Below are 17,217 nucleotides of genomic sequence, written 5' to 3'. Positions count from 1 at the left end.
CGAAAATGAGAATAAAACGAAGAGCTCGCTCTCGAGCGATGGAGGAGAGGAAGCTAAGAGGGAGGAGAGGGAGGTTTCTGCAAGTACGAGAGATGCTGCCTGCGACTCGAGACTCTTGGGAGGAGAACACACACACAAACGCACACACAAACGCACACACGAGTCCACCGACCATGTTGCGCGCACATTTTTTTTTTTTCATTATTATCATCATTATTATTGTATTTTACTCCTTCGCATGCGAGCCTTTGGCGCGTGTGTGCGTGTGTGCGTGTGTGTGTGTGTGTGTGTGTGTGTGTGTGTGTGAGTCGGTCCGAATATCAGCAACACGCGATCGTCTGGACCGGCAGAGTTCGCACACTCGCACACACATAGAAAGAACGAGAAAGAGTAGAGAGAGAGAGAGAGAGACGAGGACGCAGCGAGGCTCAGCAGGTAGGCAGCGAGGCACTCACGCACATGCACAAACAGCGAGTGTCCGCGTGTGTGCCGGTGTGTTGGTGTATGTACGCGCGCGCGAGGAGAGCGAGCCAGTCTCTACCCGTGTGTTGGTGTGTAGCTTATAGGTGTGTATATCTGGCTCTCCTCTGCTCTCGCGCGCAACCGACTGGACCCAAGCGAAGCGAGAGAGAAATCCGCGCACACAGTCTCTCTCTCTCACTCTCTGTCTGCGCAAGTCGCGCGCCCAACAGGCATATATCGTTTTATACCTACACACATACTATTAGCAGCCAAGCCACTAAGCCAAACTATAGCTGCAGTTGCAGTGCGTCGACTGCGCTAATACGCGAGGCCACATACACACACGCTTAACGCCGATTGCCGCCGCTATTATTCTTTGCCTGCCGCGTGCCTCCATTTGTTGACACCAACTGTTTGTTCGTGATTGTTTTGTTTCTCGTTCCCTTGTGCTGCTGCTGTTTATTTTTGTTATTGTTATTTTGGTTGTTGTTGTTGTTGTTTTGGTTGATGTTGTTTTTGATGTTGATGTTATAGTTGCGACTCTCCTTGCAGTGGAGAGAATCGCAGCGCGTCGAACGTGCGCGACTCGAGGATCGCTTCGTACTGCCGATTTCGAGCTGTAGTGAGGACTGAGCAGTAGTAGTACAGTGCCGCAACTGATATACCTACATGTATAGCAGCTCGTTCAGTGCCGAGTAAAAGTGTCGGAATACATGGAAAAGATTTGGTAATCGTTGCGACACCGACAACAGCGACATCAACGAGCATCCTAATAATGCTCCAGTGACAATTGTGCCTATATTCTACGAATGGAGAACGGACTACTCTTGCTGTGCCGTTCGCTCCATCGTAATATGCAGGCGATGCCGTTGCAGCAGTTGTCTTGCCGCCGGTAGCGACTCGCCTAAAAGTCCTCTTTTCCACTGGCCAGCACCAACAGCACTAGACATGTGAAACTCGCCAGTTGCCGTAATTAGTACATATCGTAGTTTGTAGACGACTACTTTTTTTTACTTTTTTTTTTACGTTCTTTTTTACTTGTGCACTGGCTGCCCGGGCTAGTCATCGATCTTCGAGCGCAGAGATCGAATTCAGACGACGCTTACATTGAGCCTAGAAGCCGGCATCGATCGGCAGCCTCGAGAATCTTCCTAGCAAGTGAGTACACCAACTGCACCATTACATTTTTATACACTTACTCGTTAACTAGCTTTGCTTCGCTCATTTCGTTTTCGCTTCTTCTTTTGCTTAAAACCTTAACTTTGCTGAAAATCATACACACACACACACACACCAATGATACTCGCGTAAACACTAATTGCAACTGTTGCGCTTGGCAATGCTATCCGCAAAAACGACGCTATTGCCTCGACTCCAAAATCCAAAGCTTGGAAATTGTTGGCCCGCCGTCATTTTGTTGATTTCGCGTCATCGGTGTTGAAGCGCGTAGGTGACTGCGTTGGTGGCTGTATTTGGTGCATCAGCATTAGCAGCAGCAGCAGCAGCAGCGACGTTTGTGCTCACGCTGGCACAAAAGAATTAAAGAAATAGCCGGTTAACTGGCTCGAGAATTGCCCTTTTGATTATTGCGTTACACATATAGTTTACGTCGAGCTGTGTGCATCGCAGCGCCGAATCAGGTTAGACCGGCTGAACCTGCTCCAGCACGCCGGTCGACCGGCATCTTTTCCGCCAGTTCTGCACGCGCCTACTAGCGAGATGCCTAAGTACGTATAGTTCAGAGGAGCATCGCAACAGCAGCAACCACAACAACAACAAAAACAATAACAACAACAAGAGTGACGACACACGAGGACTAAAAGTGGGGGCGGAGGACGAACGAGATTCACTAGATCCGTAGCAGCTAGCGACTACCAGTTATGACTGGTTGAACGCATTTTCGTGCAGGCGCCGTTTCCGGTTTTACTGGCCACTATAGGCGATTACACCGCTGCACGGGACGACGATCCTAGTGGCAGTCTACACCTGCTGCAGCTTATGTCATTCCTCCTTTGCCGCTGCCTTGTGGCTTTTTCGATTTTTCCGAAATCGAGCGCAATCGCAGCGACTCACGACTCGGACCGTGTAGCAGATAGCCTATATTATAGGTTCTTCCGAGTGTGCGCAGGTTTGGTGGCCTGCGGCGACCGAGCGACCGAGCGACCGACAAGAGAAAACGAGAAGCATACATATGCCGGTGCGCATCTATTATTACACCTGCTGGAGTAGTCTAAATTCCAGTTTTGCCGCACGCGCTCGACGTTTCGCCGCCGCCACTTTTGCGCGTGGTTTGCGCGCGCACCGGTAGCAAGACCTGTTTTGTTGCTGCGAGCCCGTATAGGAGCTCGCGAGATCTGGTCGGTGGAGCAGCTGATCGACGTGCTCGTCCTCTTCGGAGGCCCCCCCAGCCTCCCTAAAAATATCATGGCCATGGCCCCGAAAAAAACCAGCTTCGACGCCGACTATACACATGTGCCGGCGCGATTCTCGTGTGTGTACTCCGCCTGTGTTTACAAACTCGATCGTAATGTTTTCTCCGAGTTTATGCGTGCGCGTATTGCGCGTTTATTCGCCTGCTTCCTCACTCGCTGCCGAGTACAGCAATATGGTCGACTACCAACGCAGCTTCCGCCTTTTTATTTTTACTCCGATTGCAGTCCCGTCTTTTGGCTGCTCGGCCATTTTACCGATCGTCCAACTGCAGCGACTGCTCGGCTCGTTCATCGACGCTCCGATATCTCGCTTGATTAATGACGCGCCGCGTCGAACTATCATGAATCTTTGGCGATGCGATTCTTTGTTCGCGATCAGCTTTATTATTGCAGCTAGAAAAGATACATGAGACACGCGCGCGCGAGCGGGACGTCTGCCGCTGATGCTACTCGCGCTGATTTAATGAACGAACAAATTCTTCGACGCTTTTGCATGTAGCCGTGTCCAGTCCCCGAGCGTCCGACGTAGTCTTTATGACTCATTACAAATACTTTTTTCTTCTGCACTCGCAAACATACATCAATACACATTGGCAGTCGTAGCTAATAGCTTTGCATTTTCGTGCGCGTACGCGAGTGTGGGTATTATGCTCGTGCGCAGCGCACGCCGACTTCTGGCCTTTGATTTTTCTCAAACGCGCCTCGTGCACACGTGATCCTCGATTTCTTGCACTCGTACATACGCACACACACACACACACACACACACATACAATACACATACAATACAATCGGTGTGGCATTGAAATTTCTCACGCTTCTTTTTCACGATTACGCGCGCACTTTGCCTCACTGGCACTGCACATGCATGGATAATTATATTGGTAATTTGTAGCTGCGAACGCTGACTTTATCGATTTACGATTCACAGGTTGCCAATATTCTCTGTGCCATAAAAACAAGCAAAGACCATTCCAAAATAAGACGGATCCAACTGGCGACTGGAACAATTCTGTGATAAGGGGGAACACATTGTGCCTTGAAATTTGCCATATTTACGAAACACAGTCAAAGAGAAGCGAGACGAAGAGGAGGAGAAAATAATTCAAAAAGCCAAGCAGACAAGACAACTTTGAGAAACGAATTAGTTTGTTTCGTTGCCATTATATGAAAATCAAAACGAGAGAGAATGTCAACGTGCACCGAGGCGGACAGTAACGCGGCAGCAGCAGCAGCAGCAGCAACTCTTCACATGCAGGAGGCCCTCTCACCGGTTAGTATTATAGCTATAGCACGTATAATTACAATCATCTTTGGCACTATAGAGCCAGCGAAGAAATAACGATAACGTCTGCAGCCGAGACGCGTAAGTGTATACATGCGAGCTTGTGACAAGCGGCCACGTTATTTTCCACCCGAGTCCTGCTCGCATACATGAGGCTGGGGAATTTTTGGTCGTGGCGAGCAGCACCTCGTACTTTTCGATTTATCAGGCTCCGAACGACGGGCAAAAAGAAGGAGCAGGCAGCAAAAATATTCCGAGCGCACGTAATAAAAATGAGGATAGCTGGCTCGATGCTGCGCGCGCGCGTCTCGTCGCATATATAATTTATCCATATTTTAAGAATTAAGCGTCGTTGGCAGCGGAAATTGCTATATCGAGCGAAAAAGTTTATAAAACTGCAGCGCGGACGAGGAGAGAAGAGAGCGAGAGAGCAGCCAGAGGTTGCGATAAAAGAGAAAAATGAGGAGCATAAAAAAATTGACAGAGCAGCAGCAGCAGCAGCAGCAGCAGCTCGAGCGGGAGATAATCGTTAAAAATCCTCGAGGCGTGTATATAGCGCCGACGTCATTAATAAGACGCTTTACTATATCAAGGTTCCCGCTACGACGGAGCGATTACCATTTTTAAATGATTAGACTCGACGATCGCTCCTCTCTTTTATATGCTACGCACGCACTCGGACATGCGCGAATCACAGCCTCGGTAATCGCGAGCCGCACAAAAAACTCTGCGCTCGGCTAAAATTAATATACAAATTACATGTGCGACGATAATGTCTGCGTGATATTGCCTCGCACTTGCTGAGAATCGTAGGTAAACACGATCCTAGTCTAGAGAGCAGCCAAAGCAGCTCGTAACAATGCTCGCCATACTTGTACAGTAGATGATGTAGTTGCATATATGGGGCAAATTTCCTGAAGTGTCCTAGCGCTCTGCCGCACGGCATTTTTTGGCCGAATCACTCAATTTCTAACTCGCTGTAAAAGTATCAAAACGCCCCTCAAAAAAATAACTAACTAATGATTTTGATAGGAAATTTCCTCAGCTTTCTGATGGTGAGGTCCGATTTTCCGGAATTTTCCATTTTCCCCTCGGAAAATGCAAGTAAACATTCAAACTCGAATATCTCGAAAAACGCCACTTTTTTTGCATTTTTTATTGTTTCAATCGAAAGATGAGGTCTTTTTACATCGGACATGGTCGTTTTCAGAGTGTATTTTTGATAAAAACTAAGGAAAATACGGGAGGTTTTAGTTAGCGCTCGGCCGCTCAGCGCGATTTCGAGCCTTGCGCGGCTCGCTGTAACTTGTAACTCGCTCTTATGACATTGTGATTTGGCTGGAAAAATTATTAAACATATGGTTTCGATAGGAAATTTTCTCAGCTTTCTTATGGTGTTTTTGGATTTTCCGATAATTTACATTTCCACCAAAAAAAATGGACTTGAAGATCTATTTTCTACTTTTTCTAATGAAAATGTAAATTATCGGAAAATTCGACTGCACCATGAGAAAGCTGACATAATTTCCTATCGAAACTATATGTTTAATAATTTTTCCAGCCAAATCACAATGTCATAAGAGCGAGTTACAAGTTACAGCGAGCCGCGCAAGGCTCGAAATCGCGCTGAGCGGCCGAGCGCTAACTAAAACCTCCCGTATTTTCCTTAGTTTTCATCAAAAATACACTCTGAAAACGACCATGTCCGATGTAAAAAGACCTCATCTTTCGATTGAAACAATAAAAAATGCAAAAAAAGTGGCGTTTTTCGAGATATTCGAGTTTGAATGTTTACTTGCATTTTCCGAGGGGAAAATGGAAAATTCCGGAAAATCGGACCTCACCATCAGAAAGCTGAGAAAATTTCCTATCAAAATCATTAGTTAGTTATTTTTTTGAGAGGCGTTTTGATACTTTTACAGCGAGTTAGAAATTGAGTGATTCGGCCAAAAAATGCCGTGCGGCAGAGCGCTAGGACACTTCAGGAAATTTGCCCCATATATACAGCCGTGCGTGAGTGACGCATTATATGCAAAGTGTCAATAGGTCGCGCGAGCCGCCGATTTCGACACACTCGCGCTACGCTCGTTACGCGTACTTGTATGGAAGGTCGTTCCGTGTGTGTACTAGGCTCCACGATCAGTTGGCCGTTGGTACGGTCATTCGCACATATATACGGTGGCTCGCAGCAGTGTACGTACCTCGCGACTCGTTCACCGTCGTCTCTTTGACAGAGCTCGAACAATGTCTAATATAATACGAGCCCGAGAGTCCATCGATTTAGACACGGAGCGCAGGTGTAAGCCCCATCGGTTACACAGCCGGGGATCTCTCGAGCTTTGACCCTGAACGATCGGTATAGATTTCGAAATTGTCGCGCTACTGTCTTTCCACGACGCCGAGATTTTCTTCCTTTACAAGTGTATAAAGTGTATAATACGCGAGCGCTTTCGACTTTCTCGCTCTCTCGGAGGAGAATTATGAAATGATGGCGATTATGACACGCTGAGCTCGTCTATCGTAGCGTTGAATTACACGCGATCGCTACTCGCACGTGCTCTTCTCCAACTATTATGGGACCGTTTTGGAGTTTTGTTTTTAAAAGGACTTCGACACGGATTGTTCTAGGTTCTGCTCGTGATCGTTTTCTCGGGTTCAATCATATTTATACTCGAACGGCAACTGTGCTGCACCGTTGTAAAGTTCAACTATTGTCACAGCCAACTAAAATAATATGTTGGAAAGATCAATCGATATGGGGTATTTTTCGCAAATCGACCAAGCTCGTATAAGCTTGCCAGATAGTAAAAACTTTTTTAATAAAAAAACACGTTTCAATATTCTTTCGGAGTTTAAACTTTGCATAAATGAAAATTTGGTGAAAATAAAAGAAGAAGAAAAAAAGACTCGCTGCATGCACGGGGCTATATGGATTTAGCTGGCTGCGATCGCACTGGCTCGACGCTGAAATAAAGCTAAAATTTTATTACGGCACTCGGCGGCGGACAAGAAGACTGCACACGCGAGCGAGAACATGTTAAAACGTCCGATCAAAAGGCTCTCTCGCAGCCAAATCTTTCTCGGACGGTCCGCGGCGCGCCACATGAATTACCTACAAGAGAGCTCGGACTCGGGTGCATACACACAGCTGCGATGGAGCTCGAGACAGAGATAACCTTATACGCCCATACTTATAGCTACAAGGCTCGATCGCCGAGAGAAACGAAAGGGAAACGACGGACGGACCGAATGGATAAGATGAAGAGCTGGCGCGGAGTGGGGTGCGGAGGTCCAAGCGCTTTCATACATACAAACACACACACACACACACACACACACATATATTTGCCTCACGCAGAGAGAGATTCGAATTTTATGTCCGGCTATCTTTCCGTGTATTATACACACACTCGCGCAGGTAGTGTGTACGTACGAGCACACGAAGCACTTATAAAAAGACCCTTGCTGTGCTGCGCTTCGTTGCGAGAGAGAGAGAGAGAGAGAGAGAGTTAGTTAGTGTATGTGTTAGTATATGTGTTAGTGTATGTGCGTGTAAAGCGAGTGAACGTTAAATTGGCTTATATATAGCAGCCCAGCGCAGGTAAGCGCACACACGAAACTCGAGACGAGGACCGAGGACGAACTTCACCGATCGTACCTGTGTGTTGTCCGTGTGTATGTAAAAATGTGAGCAATGGCCGGAGAAGGAGAGATGACTCGCGTGGATTTCTCGCGCATATAAAGCCACATGTATACAATCGCATACATACGCACGAATATATAAGCAGAGGACGAGCTGTGCTTATTTATATAAAGTCATGTTGGCGCACAACGACCTTTTGACCATGATACGACAGACTGCACCCACGCCCCTACTCCGCATCAGCGCCACGATCGGCGTAATATCATATCATCGTAATGATCGCAGCCTTTGAATCGCAGTGTCAATACAGTTTTCAAAGTCAATCAAATTATCGAATGATCAATTTTTTATCAATTTCTAATTATCCCCTCAAACTTGACAGTTTTTTAAACTCCAAGAAATTATTCATTCGGCTTATCTGCATTATCTCGACACGCGAATCCCTCCCAATTATTTTCGCTTCTCAACTCTTGCAAATTTTCATTTTCTACTCGTACGTACAATGCCGCGCTTCGCACTATTTTCAGCTGTACAGATTTGTTTTTACAGTGGCGACTAAATTATCCATGTACGCTGTACGCGATCTTTACCGAGTTGCCATGCTGTGGCAGTACTGCGCGTCTTTCACAAAAAAAAACGACGTTATGTCCAACTAAAGCCAAGTGTGTGAACGACAAAAAATCTCGTCTCGTCTCTCTTTCTCGAGTGCAGTGCAGCAGCGCAGAAGAAAAACACATCGGAGCAGGCTACATATGCAGCAGCAGCGTCTTACGTCGGACGTAGCTAAATAAAGACACAGCTCGCTCGAAAAATAAGCGCGCGCCACGGTTATCGTTTTTTAATTTGACGATTTTGTGCCTCGTAAAACGCTCAAGCGCCACAAAGAGACGCGTGCGCAAGAGCTCGCGAACGTCGGGCGTATTTACTTAAACGCACTATAAATATGTAAACACGAGCGCGGCTGCAAATATTGATTTGCAAAGCGACGAAGCGAGAGCCATAGATCGCGATTTAAGTCGCGCAATTACATAATACAACTATATCAGATTTTCTCCGCGCACGACACGCGCATATTCGTATTTGAGCCGTGTATATTCGAGTCTAATTTCGCAAAGGTATGTTGGCAGCTATAGATATAGCGATCGGCGTAGCTCTCTGCAATTTGCGAAAATCCTTATGCAATCATATATAGTTTGACTCATTACGCGGCGATCGTGCAAATAAACAAGTGTAAAAATTCATTCGACACTCCGGCCAGCGTGTATATAGGTAGCTTATATGCAGTCGCGTTTACGTATAGGTGTATCGGAGGATTTTTTGCCTCGGAGCTCGAAGGCAGCGTCCATCGCCTTATACGCGCGTCGTTGGTGCAGCCAAGTTCTTGGCTCGTAGTCGTCGTCGTCGTCGAATAAGTACACGCACGCCGAGGCATTTTTATCCGGAAACGCGAAAGAAAGCCGTTCGAGGAATCGAATGGCGAGTTGCAGCCTCGACACGGGCTCCAGCTATACCTGTAAACAGCGATAATATGGTCATGTTAGGCGCTGCAGCTATACATAATACCTAATGCTGCGCTATATAGGTAGGAGATCGCTGCTGCACTCAGCTGCGCCAGTATCGTCGTCGTCGTCGTCGTCGTTGGACCAATTAAGAGCCATTATGTATGGGGCTCTAGCTCTCCGATTGCTTTGCCCTTAAACAGCGCTGCAGCCATACACGCATGCGAGGCACGCACCGACTCGCGCACGCACGCACCGACGCGCAACATCGATTTCTTCTAATTTTCGCGCTGTTATACCCATTTTTTACTCCCAGCTCCTCTCTCCATCTCTCTCTTTCTTCTCAGCTCGAGCCTCTTATGTCAGAAAATTCATACCTCGACTCATTTTTTCTCTTCTCTTCGTGCCGTTGCTGCTGCTGCTGCTTCTGCTGCTTCTGCTAATTTTTTCTTTTCACTTCATGAGCCGGCTCGATTTTATGCCAATAATTGCGCGCGCCGCACGCATACAAAAGCGAAAGTGTTGATTCTAGAGATGGGCGATGCTTTTGCAATTTTTGCATCTTCCTCGGCCTATTTACTTGCGCCCGGTATACGCGAGTAGCTGGAGGCGAGCCGCGTAGCAGCGCACGTGTAAGGGAAAATTGCAGCCTGTCTGCGGACGCTGTATCGCTGCTCGCCTCCATCGACATCCTCCTCTCCGCCGCTGTATCGAGCTCCCTTCCTACCGATGATTAATTCGTAATCATTATTTTCAAATTTTTTAAAAAATCACCTATATTTTTAGAACAAGAAGCAGCAAAATAGCTGCACGATAATCGATGTCGCGCACGAGCTCGCTTCCAATATAATAAATCATAAGCTCTCGTCCCTGCCGTGTGCTCTAATCGCTTCTTCCTCAATTAGTATTCAGCTCGCATTGGCGCAAAATAGTCGATATTAAGTGACGTTTCTCTTTCTCTTTTACCTCATCCCTCTTTCCCCCCTGCCATGATTTGCGAGGGGGAAAAAAAATAAGAATGAAAAAAACAGCCACGAATTCGAGGAGGATAGGCACCAAGCGAAAAAAGGAAAAAACGATCACGAGTCGCTTAATGGCTCTCAGAGGCTCTTATCTCGACTTCTAATCTTTGTCTCTCCTGCTCGGTGGTTCCATCACTCTAGCTTGTATATGAGCGAGCATCAACGAGAATCACTCGAGCGCGAAACACATATACTCACATATAAGCGCGATTAATTATTACGATCTTTCTCTCTGGATCTTCCTTGCTTTTATTTATTTTTTTCTTTTTTTAATATCCTTCTCTAATATCATTCGACAAAATCCTCGAACGTATGTGCGTGCAAGTACAATTTTTTGTCGATCGCAATGGAAAAAAAGTAAAATAGTAACAATTTATCATTGCTTGCGCAGCCATGTAGCCAAGCGACGACTGACCAAGCCGTCATTTTTCTCTCAGTGACGAGGAAACTCTAGGTACGCAACGTTTTCATACATTTTATTGCGACTCACGTAGTGCTGCTACTTTTAACATTAGTATGTTTATCGCGTATTATGCTCATTGCTTTTTTTCTTCTTTTTATTATCGATCGTATCTGTAGTATTGGTATTAATTATAAATGTCGTTATAAATTCAAGGAATAAAATCGACAAAAATCATGTGCGCCTATGTTTTACATATAAACGTTGGCAACGTACGTTGGCTGATCGATGTCGATTACTCCTTCTCGGCTCAATAAAGAAACCAACAAAACATTGGCGAATGACGAAACGAAAACATTCGCGTAGATGAAGCGTTGCGCACGCTGGTCTTTTTTCATTCTCTCTCTTCATTTTTATTATTCGTTCTAATATGACGCAGAGGTGCACGATGAATAAACGCTCCATCCTCGTAACATACGATCTCGAGCTTGGTCCGTTCATACGTTCGTCAGCGTATGTAGGATTTTTCTAAAAGTCATCATCTCGCGTCTTTGTCGTTTGGAACAAGCAGCAGAGCAGACGTTTGCCCGCTTACGCGATTCAATCAGTCATTAAAAAATATAATTTGAAATATTGTGTTACATTGTGTGCGCGCACCTATAATATACGTTGGCGTATGTTCGCATACATATTATGCTCTGCTACACGTATGTATGTTGTACAGCGCGAGTAATGGTTTTTTCTTCTACAAACGATATGTTCCCGTGAATATCAAATGACCAGTACGACAAAGTATATAGACTCTGAGATCTACATATGGGGTAGGATCGCGAGCTCCGCACAGAGCACTAGCATCTCTCCCCCACTTGGGGCCCCGCCGCCTCGATCCGTAGCTTACACACCTATAGCTACCTACGCGTACGGAAAAAAAGGATCAGCGCTAATTGCTCTGTCTGTCGTACCTTTCGTTTGTTTTTTTTTCCTCCTTTTGCTTCCCCCCCGCGCGCAAATACAAGACCCGAGCGCGCACAGATGCCCACGGAGAATGAAAAACAAACTTGAAAAATCTACCGGACGGAGTACGCACTGCAAAAAAACATTTTAGGACTAAAAAGGCACGAGAGTTGCAATGTATGTGTGTGTGTCTGTGAGCAAAAGGAAGGAAAGGAAGGAGGTAGCGGGAGAAGAAGTATCAGCGGACCACGAAGAGTTGGCGACCGTTTTCGGTTTTCGAGGAGTGAGCTCTAACGACCGAGTTTTTTTACTAGATACATCCCCTCTTCCAAATACCATTGTACAATACTCATCGTGCAATTTAAAGAGAGAGAGAGACCAGGTCCACGTGTAGTATGCTTTTTTTCATCCTCGGACACGAAAGCCCCTTTTTCAAGCTTGGCCAAGTCATCTCTCCTATCCTTCTGTAAGCATATAACTTAACAGAAGATGAAAGTGACTAGGATGGAAGTATACTCTCCCCCTTTTTACTTCATTCTCTCTCCCTCTCTTGTTTCTCCTTCGATGCTTTGGTCCGGAATTTTTTGCCACAATCATTGTTATCCTTTTTGGTGTATCGAAGCAGCGACAGAATCTTTCATGCAGTACTTACGTTTAATCTTCCTGTCAAACAGAAAAACAGGCTGGCTTGTCAGGTTCACGATGTTTTCTCAATACAAATTAATCGAAATGATCGCGAGAGCAGCACAGGAGCAATTTTATATGCACTCGCGCACTGTGCATAATTATATAAGTACGAAATTCCCTAAAGATGATTTGTTTGCAAAATGCTTAGGTCCAAGAGGCGCCAGTCTCGCCGGCTTCCTCGTCGATGAGCAATCCAACGACGCAGCCCGAGCCAACGAATGAGCAGCAGCAGCAGCAACAGGTACTCTTAGCTACGATGCAGCCGGTCGGCGTATTGGACCTTCACGAGCACCATAACCCGACAGCTCACATCTCATTGCACCCAAAATATCATCACCATCACCACCATCACCATCACGTCCATCCGAAATACAGCCATCATTTGCACAGCAGCGCCAATCATCATCACTCGACTAACAGCGATGCTAACGATCAGGTGCCGACCGACTCGGAAGACGGCCAAGCCCAAGCCGAGCGAGTGACGCCGGTCGTGGTGAGCGAGCACGACGAGGAGACCGGCCACAAGATGATCGATCTCATCTACAACGACGGCCAGAAGACCATCATGTACACCCACGACAAGGAGATCATATACGAGAACGAGGCGGACCGGGTGCAGGTGGTCGAGTACCCGCCGCCCGAGCCGTCGCCTCCGTCGCCGTCGTCGCCGTCGAGGGGCGCCAGCGCCGGCCTCATCCCCCTGAACTACGTGGCCAAGGCGAGCTCGAGCAACGGACAGCCGACGACCCTGCACCTGCACTACAATCAGCTGCAACTGGCCTCCGATCAGGATCTGCCGAGGGCCCTGGTCAACGGCGCCAGCGTACCGACCACGGCGACGGTTCTCGTGCTCTCCGAGCTGGTGGATCCGTCGGGCAACGGAGTCGTCGCTACTGCCCCGCTGACCCTGGCCACCGCTGCCTCTCTGCGCGCTGCCGGGTGAGTAACGACGATTTTGCGCCATTTTTACATTGCTTTTTCCTGCTGCGCCTTCGGAGCTGATTAATCCGATAAGAAAAAGCAGCTGAAAGAGTCGAGCCAAGAGAGGAGGAGCTGGACGGGGGGGACGATGAAAATTTATCGCGTGTGATTGCGAAAAATCAGTGTCGCGCGCATCCTCTTCTCTCGCTACGTAGTTATACGCGTATAGGAGTGCGGCCGATTGCCGGGGGCGACCGATGCATACGCGTTATGGCCAAAGTCAATAACCATTAAGAAGTCTTGCTTGTAGTTGGCTCGCGAGCGCTCATTTCGCCTCTTTTCGAGCGATAAATAAAAATTTTCTCTCTCGCGCGCGCGCGCGTGCAGCAGCGGAGAGCAGAGCGAGAAAGACCTTGAAAGGCTCAAAAACATTCTGCGTGCCATTTCTTTGTACGCGCAAGCCATCGTACGCAGTCTTGCCTGCCATGGCTCTCTTCGCCCGTATATGTATATACCTTTTTTTGTTTTATATAAATCTTCGTATATAGTCGCGGCGAGGACTCGCGCCCGAGATATTTGCGAGCGGCGCTTCTGCGCTTACTCGTATGCAGTTAATTGGAATGACAAAGCGGCTCGCTCCGACGCAGCTTCCAACGACACCAACTTTTGCACCAACTGCGATTATTCGAATTAATAAAATCCATTTAATCTTTTTATGCCTTGTTTTACCCGCGCCGCGGCTGACTATGTGTACGTGCGCGCTTCTTACGCCGAGTCATCGCGTGCGCGCTCAAAATCGACATTTTTTATGCTTCTCGAAAAATTAATATTTTCTTTATCGATGCTCGGATGCTCACTTCTGGACGACTCTTTCAACCTTAAACGAGAGCTCGAGTGGCTCGATCAGAAAATAATTTGAGTGGGTCGTAAAAAAATGAAAAAAATTCAGAAAATCTGCGATTAATCAGTGCTAACGATGTAATGAGATTCGCTAAAAAAAAATTCCTTCGTCCCCCAAAGTTTCAAGTAAGCAACCTGCGTTGCATATACTTATATGTAGATCTGTACATGGACACTTGTATAGGCGTGTATTTATACATTCATAGTATAGTAAATAATCTCTCACCTTCGTGGCCAACACATAAGTACATAATAAAAAATAAAGAACCCACAAGAGAGATGAGACCAACGACACTTTGGCATTGGATTCCGAGATCATACTCACGAGTGAGTGAGATGGAGAGGGAAGGAGGGATCAGGCAGAGAGAAAGAGAGACAGAGAGCCTCGGAGCAAAGTACATATTATGTACACGAACGAAAAATTCGTCCCTTTCACCGCTCGGTGTATGTATACACACAGTCAGATGGAACATGCGTGAGAGCTGAGAGGCTGCGCGTATCGCAAAAAAAGCGAAAAAATAAATGAAAAAAAATTGGAAAAACATCGCGGCGATGCAACATCGATACGTATTATATGTATATAATATAAAATTCAAGGCTCTCAGCCGCAGTCTCCCGTGAAAATGATGTTTGAAGATTAAAAAAGGAGCAAGGGAAAAAAAAGTCGAAACGATGAGGCTTGAAGCTCTTTTTCTTTATAGCCGCATAAGCACACGATGTACATATTATTTATCGATTGATTTATCGAATCCTTTTGCGCGAGACGAATTGAGGTGAAAGATTCCATGCTCCCGCATTTTCATGAATTTCTGTAGCAGTAGCAGCGCTGCATATGTGGATAATAGCTTAACGTCTCCCAATGTACGTGCATAAATATGTGTGTGTGTGTGTGTGTATGTGTGCGTCGCGCACGAGAGAGAGAGAGAGAAGCTTTTAGATGATTCATGCGCGGATTATCGCCAGCAGCTCCGACGCTTTTCGATGAAATAAATTTTCTCTCGCTTACTCTTTCTTTTTCTCTCTTTCCCGAATGCATTTAAAGTTTATCAATCTTAGATACTTTTTTTTTCTCCCGCGCTCATTTTTTTCGTACATCGAGCACAAACATAAAAAACACGTGGATCGTAAAAATACATAACAAGCTAATTGAAAAATTTATTTACGTCAAAAAAAAACGAGAAAGCTCATATCAATAGTAGAGTCAATAATGATGCTGACGAAACGGCATTATTGTGTGAGCTTGTAAAATGTATATCAAAATTTAACGCGCACACATGGCATAGGTTCGCCGTTCGCAATTTTATTCCAAACTTTATGATATTTCCCAATACGTTATTATATTTCCTCCAAACGAAAAAGTTAACACACTGCGTGTCTCAAGCACACACGTGTTGACTTATACCTACACATGTTCGGTGCAGCGTCATTAACAATCCGGCAGAGAGCAGTGTGTGAAATGTGTGTGTGTGTGTGTGTGTGTGTGTGTGTGTGTGTGTGTGTGTGTGTGTGTGTGCAAATATTGCTTGCACGTACATATGCGCGAGAGAGCACTTTCACTTTGAACAGGTAATTTATTGAATTTTGAAACGACCGCTTAAAAATGTCACTAGCCTGTAATAAAGTTTTGTTAATAAAGCATTACTTAAAATACCGTAAATCGTTGAAATAATATTGTCTCTCTCTGTCTTTTTCTTGCTTTTGCTTGCTCAAATTCTTCTATACTGTACATAATGACGCAATAAAACGCATGTTGAATTTCCTCGAGCAAGCACGTGTGGAGGTAAACGCAGTCGTCGAGAGTGCAGGTAAAAACGCGACGCGACTTTTCGCGCAGGAAGATGACAACTCATTCTTGTCTCTGCTGGTAAAAGCGCACAAGCAGCGCAGCGCACAATAAGAGCGCGGCTCGCACAACAATCCATCCGATACATACATAAACATAAGTTAATTTGGCCGTCTGTTATATTGTCATAATTAGCGTCGTGCGCGCGCGACTCGAGAGGAGAGAGAGAAAAGCTCGAGCCGAGACAATAATTGGCCGAGAAAATCATTAAAGTGCTGCAAGCTGCGCAGCGGCGTCGTTATAACGTTATTAAGCGGGCGCAAGCGGCAGCCTCGGCAGAAAAACAAAAAGCCGGCCAGAGACTTTTCAATTTTCGCGCTCGCTCGCGAGTCCGCGAGATCGTTATATATTACTGGCTCGCGGGATCGAGAGATAAGATATTTATAAGTTGAAAATAACGGCCGTTTCCGCGTATAAATTGTCACACCTATGCAGGCAATAATAATAGAATACATGCACGCACGTATAGCTCAAGCCCGAAGTGGCGCGCGACTTTTTTCGTACTCGGGGCCGCGATCACGCTGCGCCACGACAATAATAGCCGCTTTTTCGTCCTGCCCAACTGCTATAGCTATAGCTATATACATATAGCACAGCACAGCACGTAAATGTGTACTTGTGCGCGTGGAATTATTTATTTGACAGATCGATCCTCGAGGCCAGCCGTATAAGCACATTTATGTATCCCGAGCATATAACGATTGCAACGAGCAGCGCGTGGGTTGTCCGAGCTCGTGCGCACGCGCGCTCGCAAATACAACGAGCCTTTTGCTTATTAGCGCCGCTTATCTTTTTCTCTCTCTCCTTCCCTTTGCGATCACAATTATCGCCTCGAAAGAGAAAAAATGCCCATTTTTTTCAGCCCAACTGTGAGCGTCGTCGTCGTCGTCTTCTTCTTCTTCTTTTCGTGTACACGTTTGGCCCGATTTTTGCGGTCTTGGTGGCGAGTTTTTTCGGTTTTATCGGTGTCGGCGTGCCCCGCTCACGACTTTTTGGGGGGGCACGCACGAGGCCCCAATTTATACCTTCTTACACAGTGCTCGGCTGCTCGTCGAGTCGAGCGCAATCGGCAAAGCTCGAGCTGCTATCGGAGTAAGCGATCTTTCTGCGGTGAATTTCTCGCAAAGATAAACAAGCATCTCCTCTTGCTGCTTATATCCATCTTTTTT

At 46.3% G+C, this 17,217-nt stretch overlaps 1 protein-coding gene across 8 annotated transcripts in view; it reads left to right on the top strand.

Annotated features, from left to right (window-relative positions):
• The first annotated feature begins 684 nt into the window (after positions 1–684).
• The window catches only part of LOC106660568 (protein grainyhead), a 61,790-nt gene continuing 45,257 nt past the window's right edge, over positions 685–17,217 (top strand). For 6 of the 8 annotated variants that reach the window (XR_002763596.1, XM_023461974.1, XM_023461975.1 and 3 more), the window contains exons 1-3: positions 685–1,620; positions 3,826–4,167; positions 12,533–13,323. Coding sequence is in view for 7 of the 8 variants with exons in the window: in XM_023461974.1 (XP_023317742.1) it covers positions 4,084–4,167; positions 12,533–13,323 (875 nt within the window). In the remaining variant the exon portion in view is untranslated. The remainder of the gene's footprint in view (positions 1,621–3,825; positions 4,168–12,532; positions 13,324–17,217) is intronic. The other 2 variants (XM_014383586.2, XM_023461978.1) reach the window with 2 other exon arrangements.

The sequence above is a fragment of the Trichogramma pretiosum genome, unplaced genomic scaffold (assembly GCF_000599845.2).
Source record: "Trichogramma pretiosum strain Unisexual culture from Peru unplaced genomic scaffold, Tpre_2.0 scaffold27, whole genome shotgun sequence".
In the NCBI taxonomy this organism is placed as follows: Eukaryota; Metazoa; Arthropoda; class Insecta; order Hymenoptera; family Trichogrammatidae; genus Trichogramma; species Trichogramma pretiosum.
This window is presented reverse-complemented; position numbering and strand designations above follow the sequence as displayed.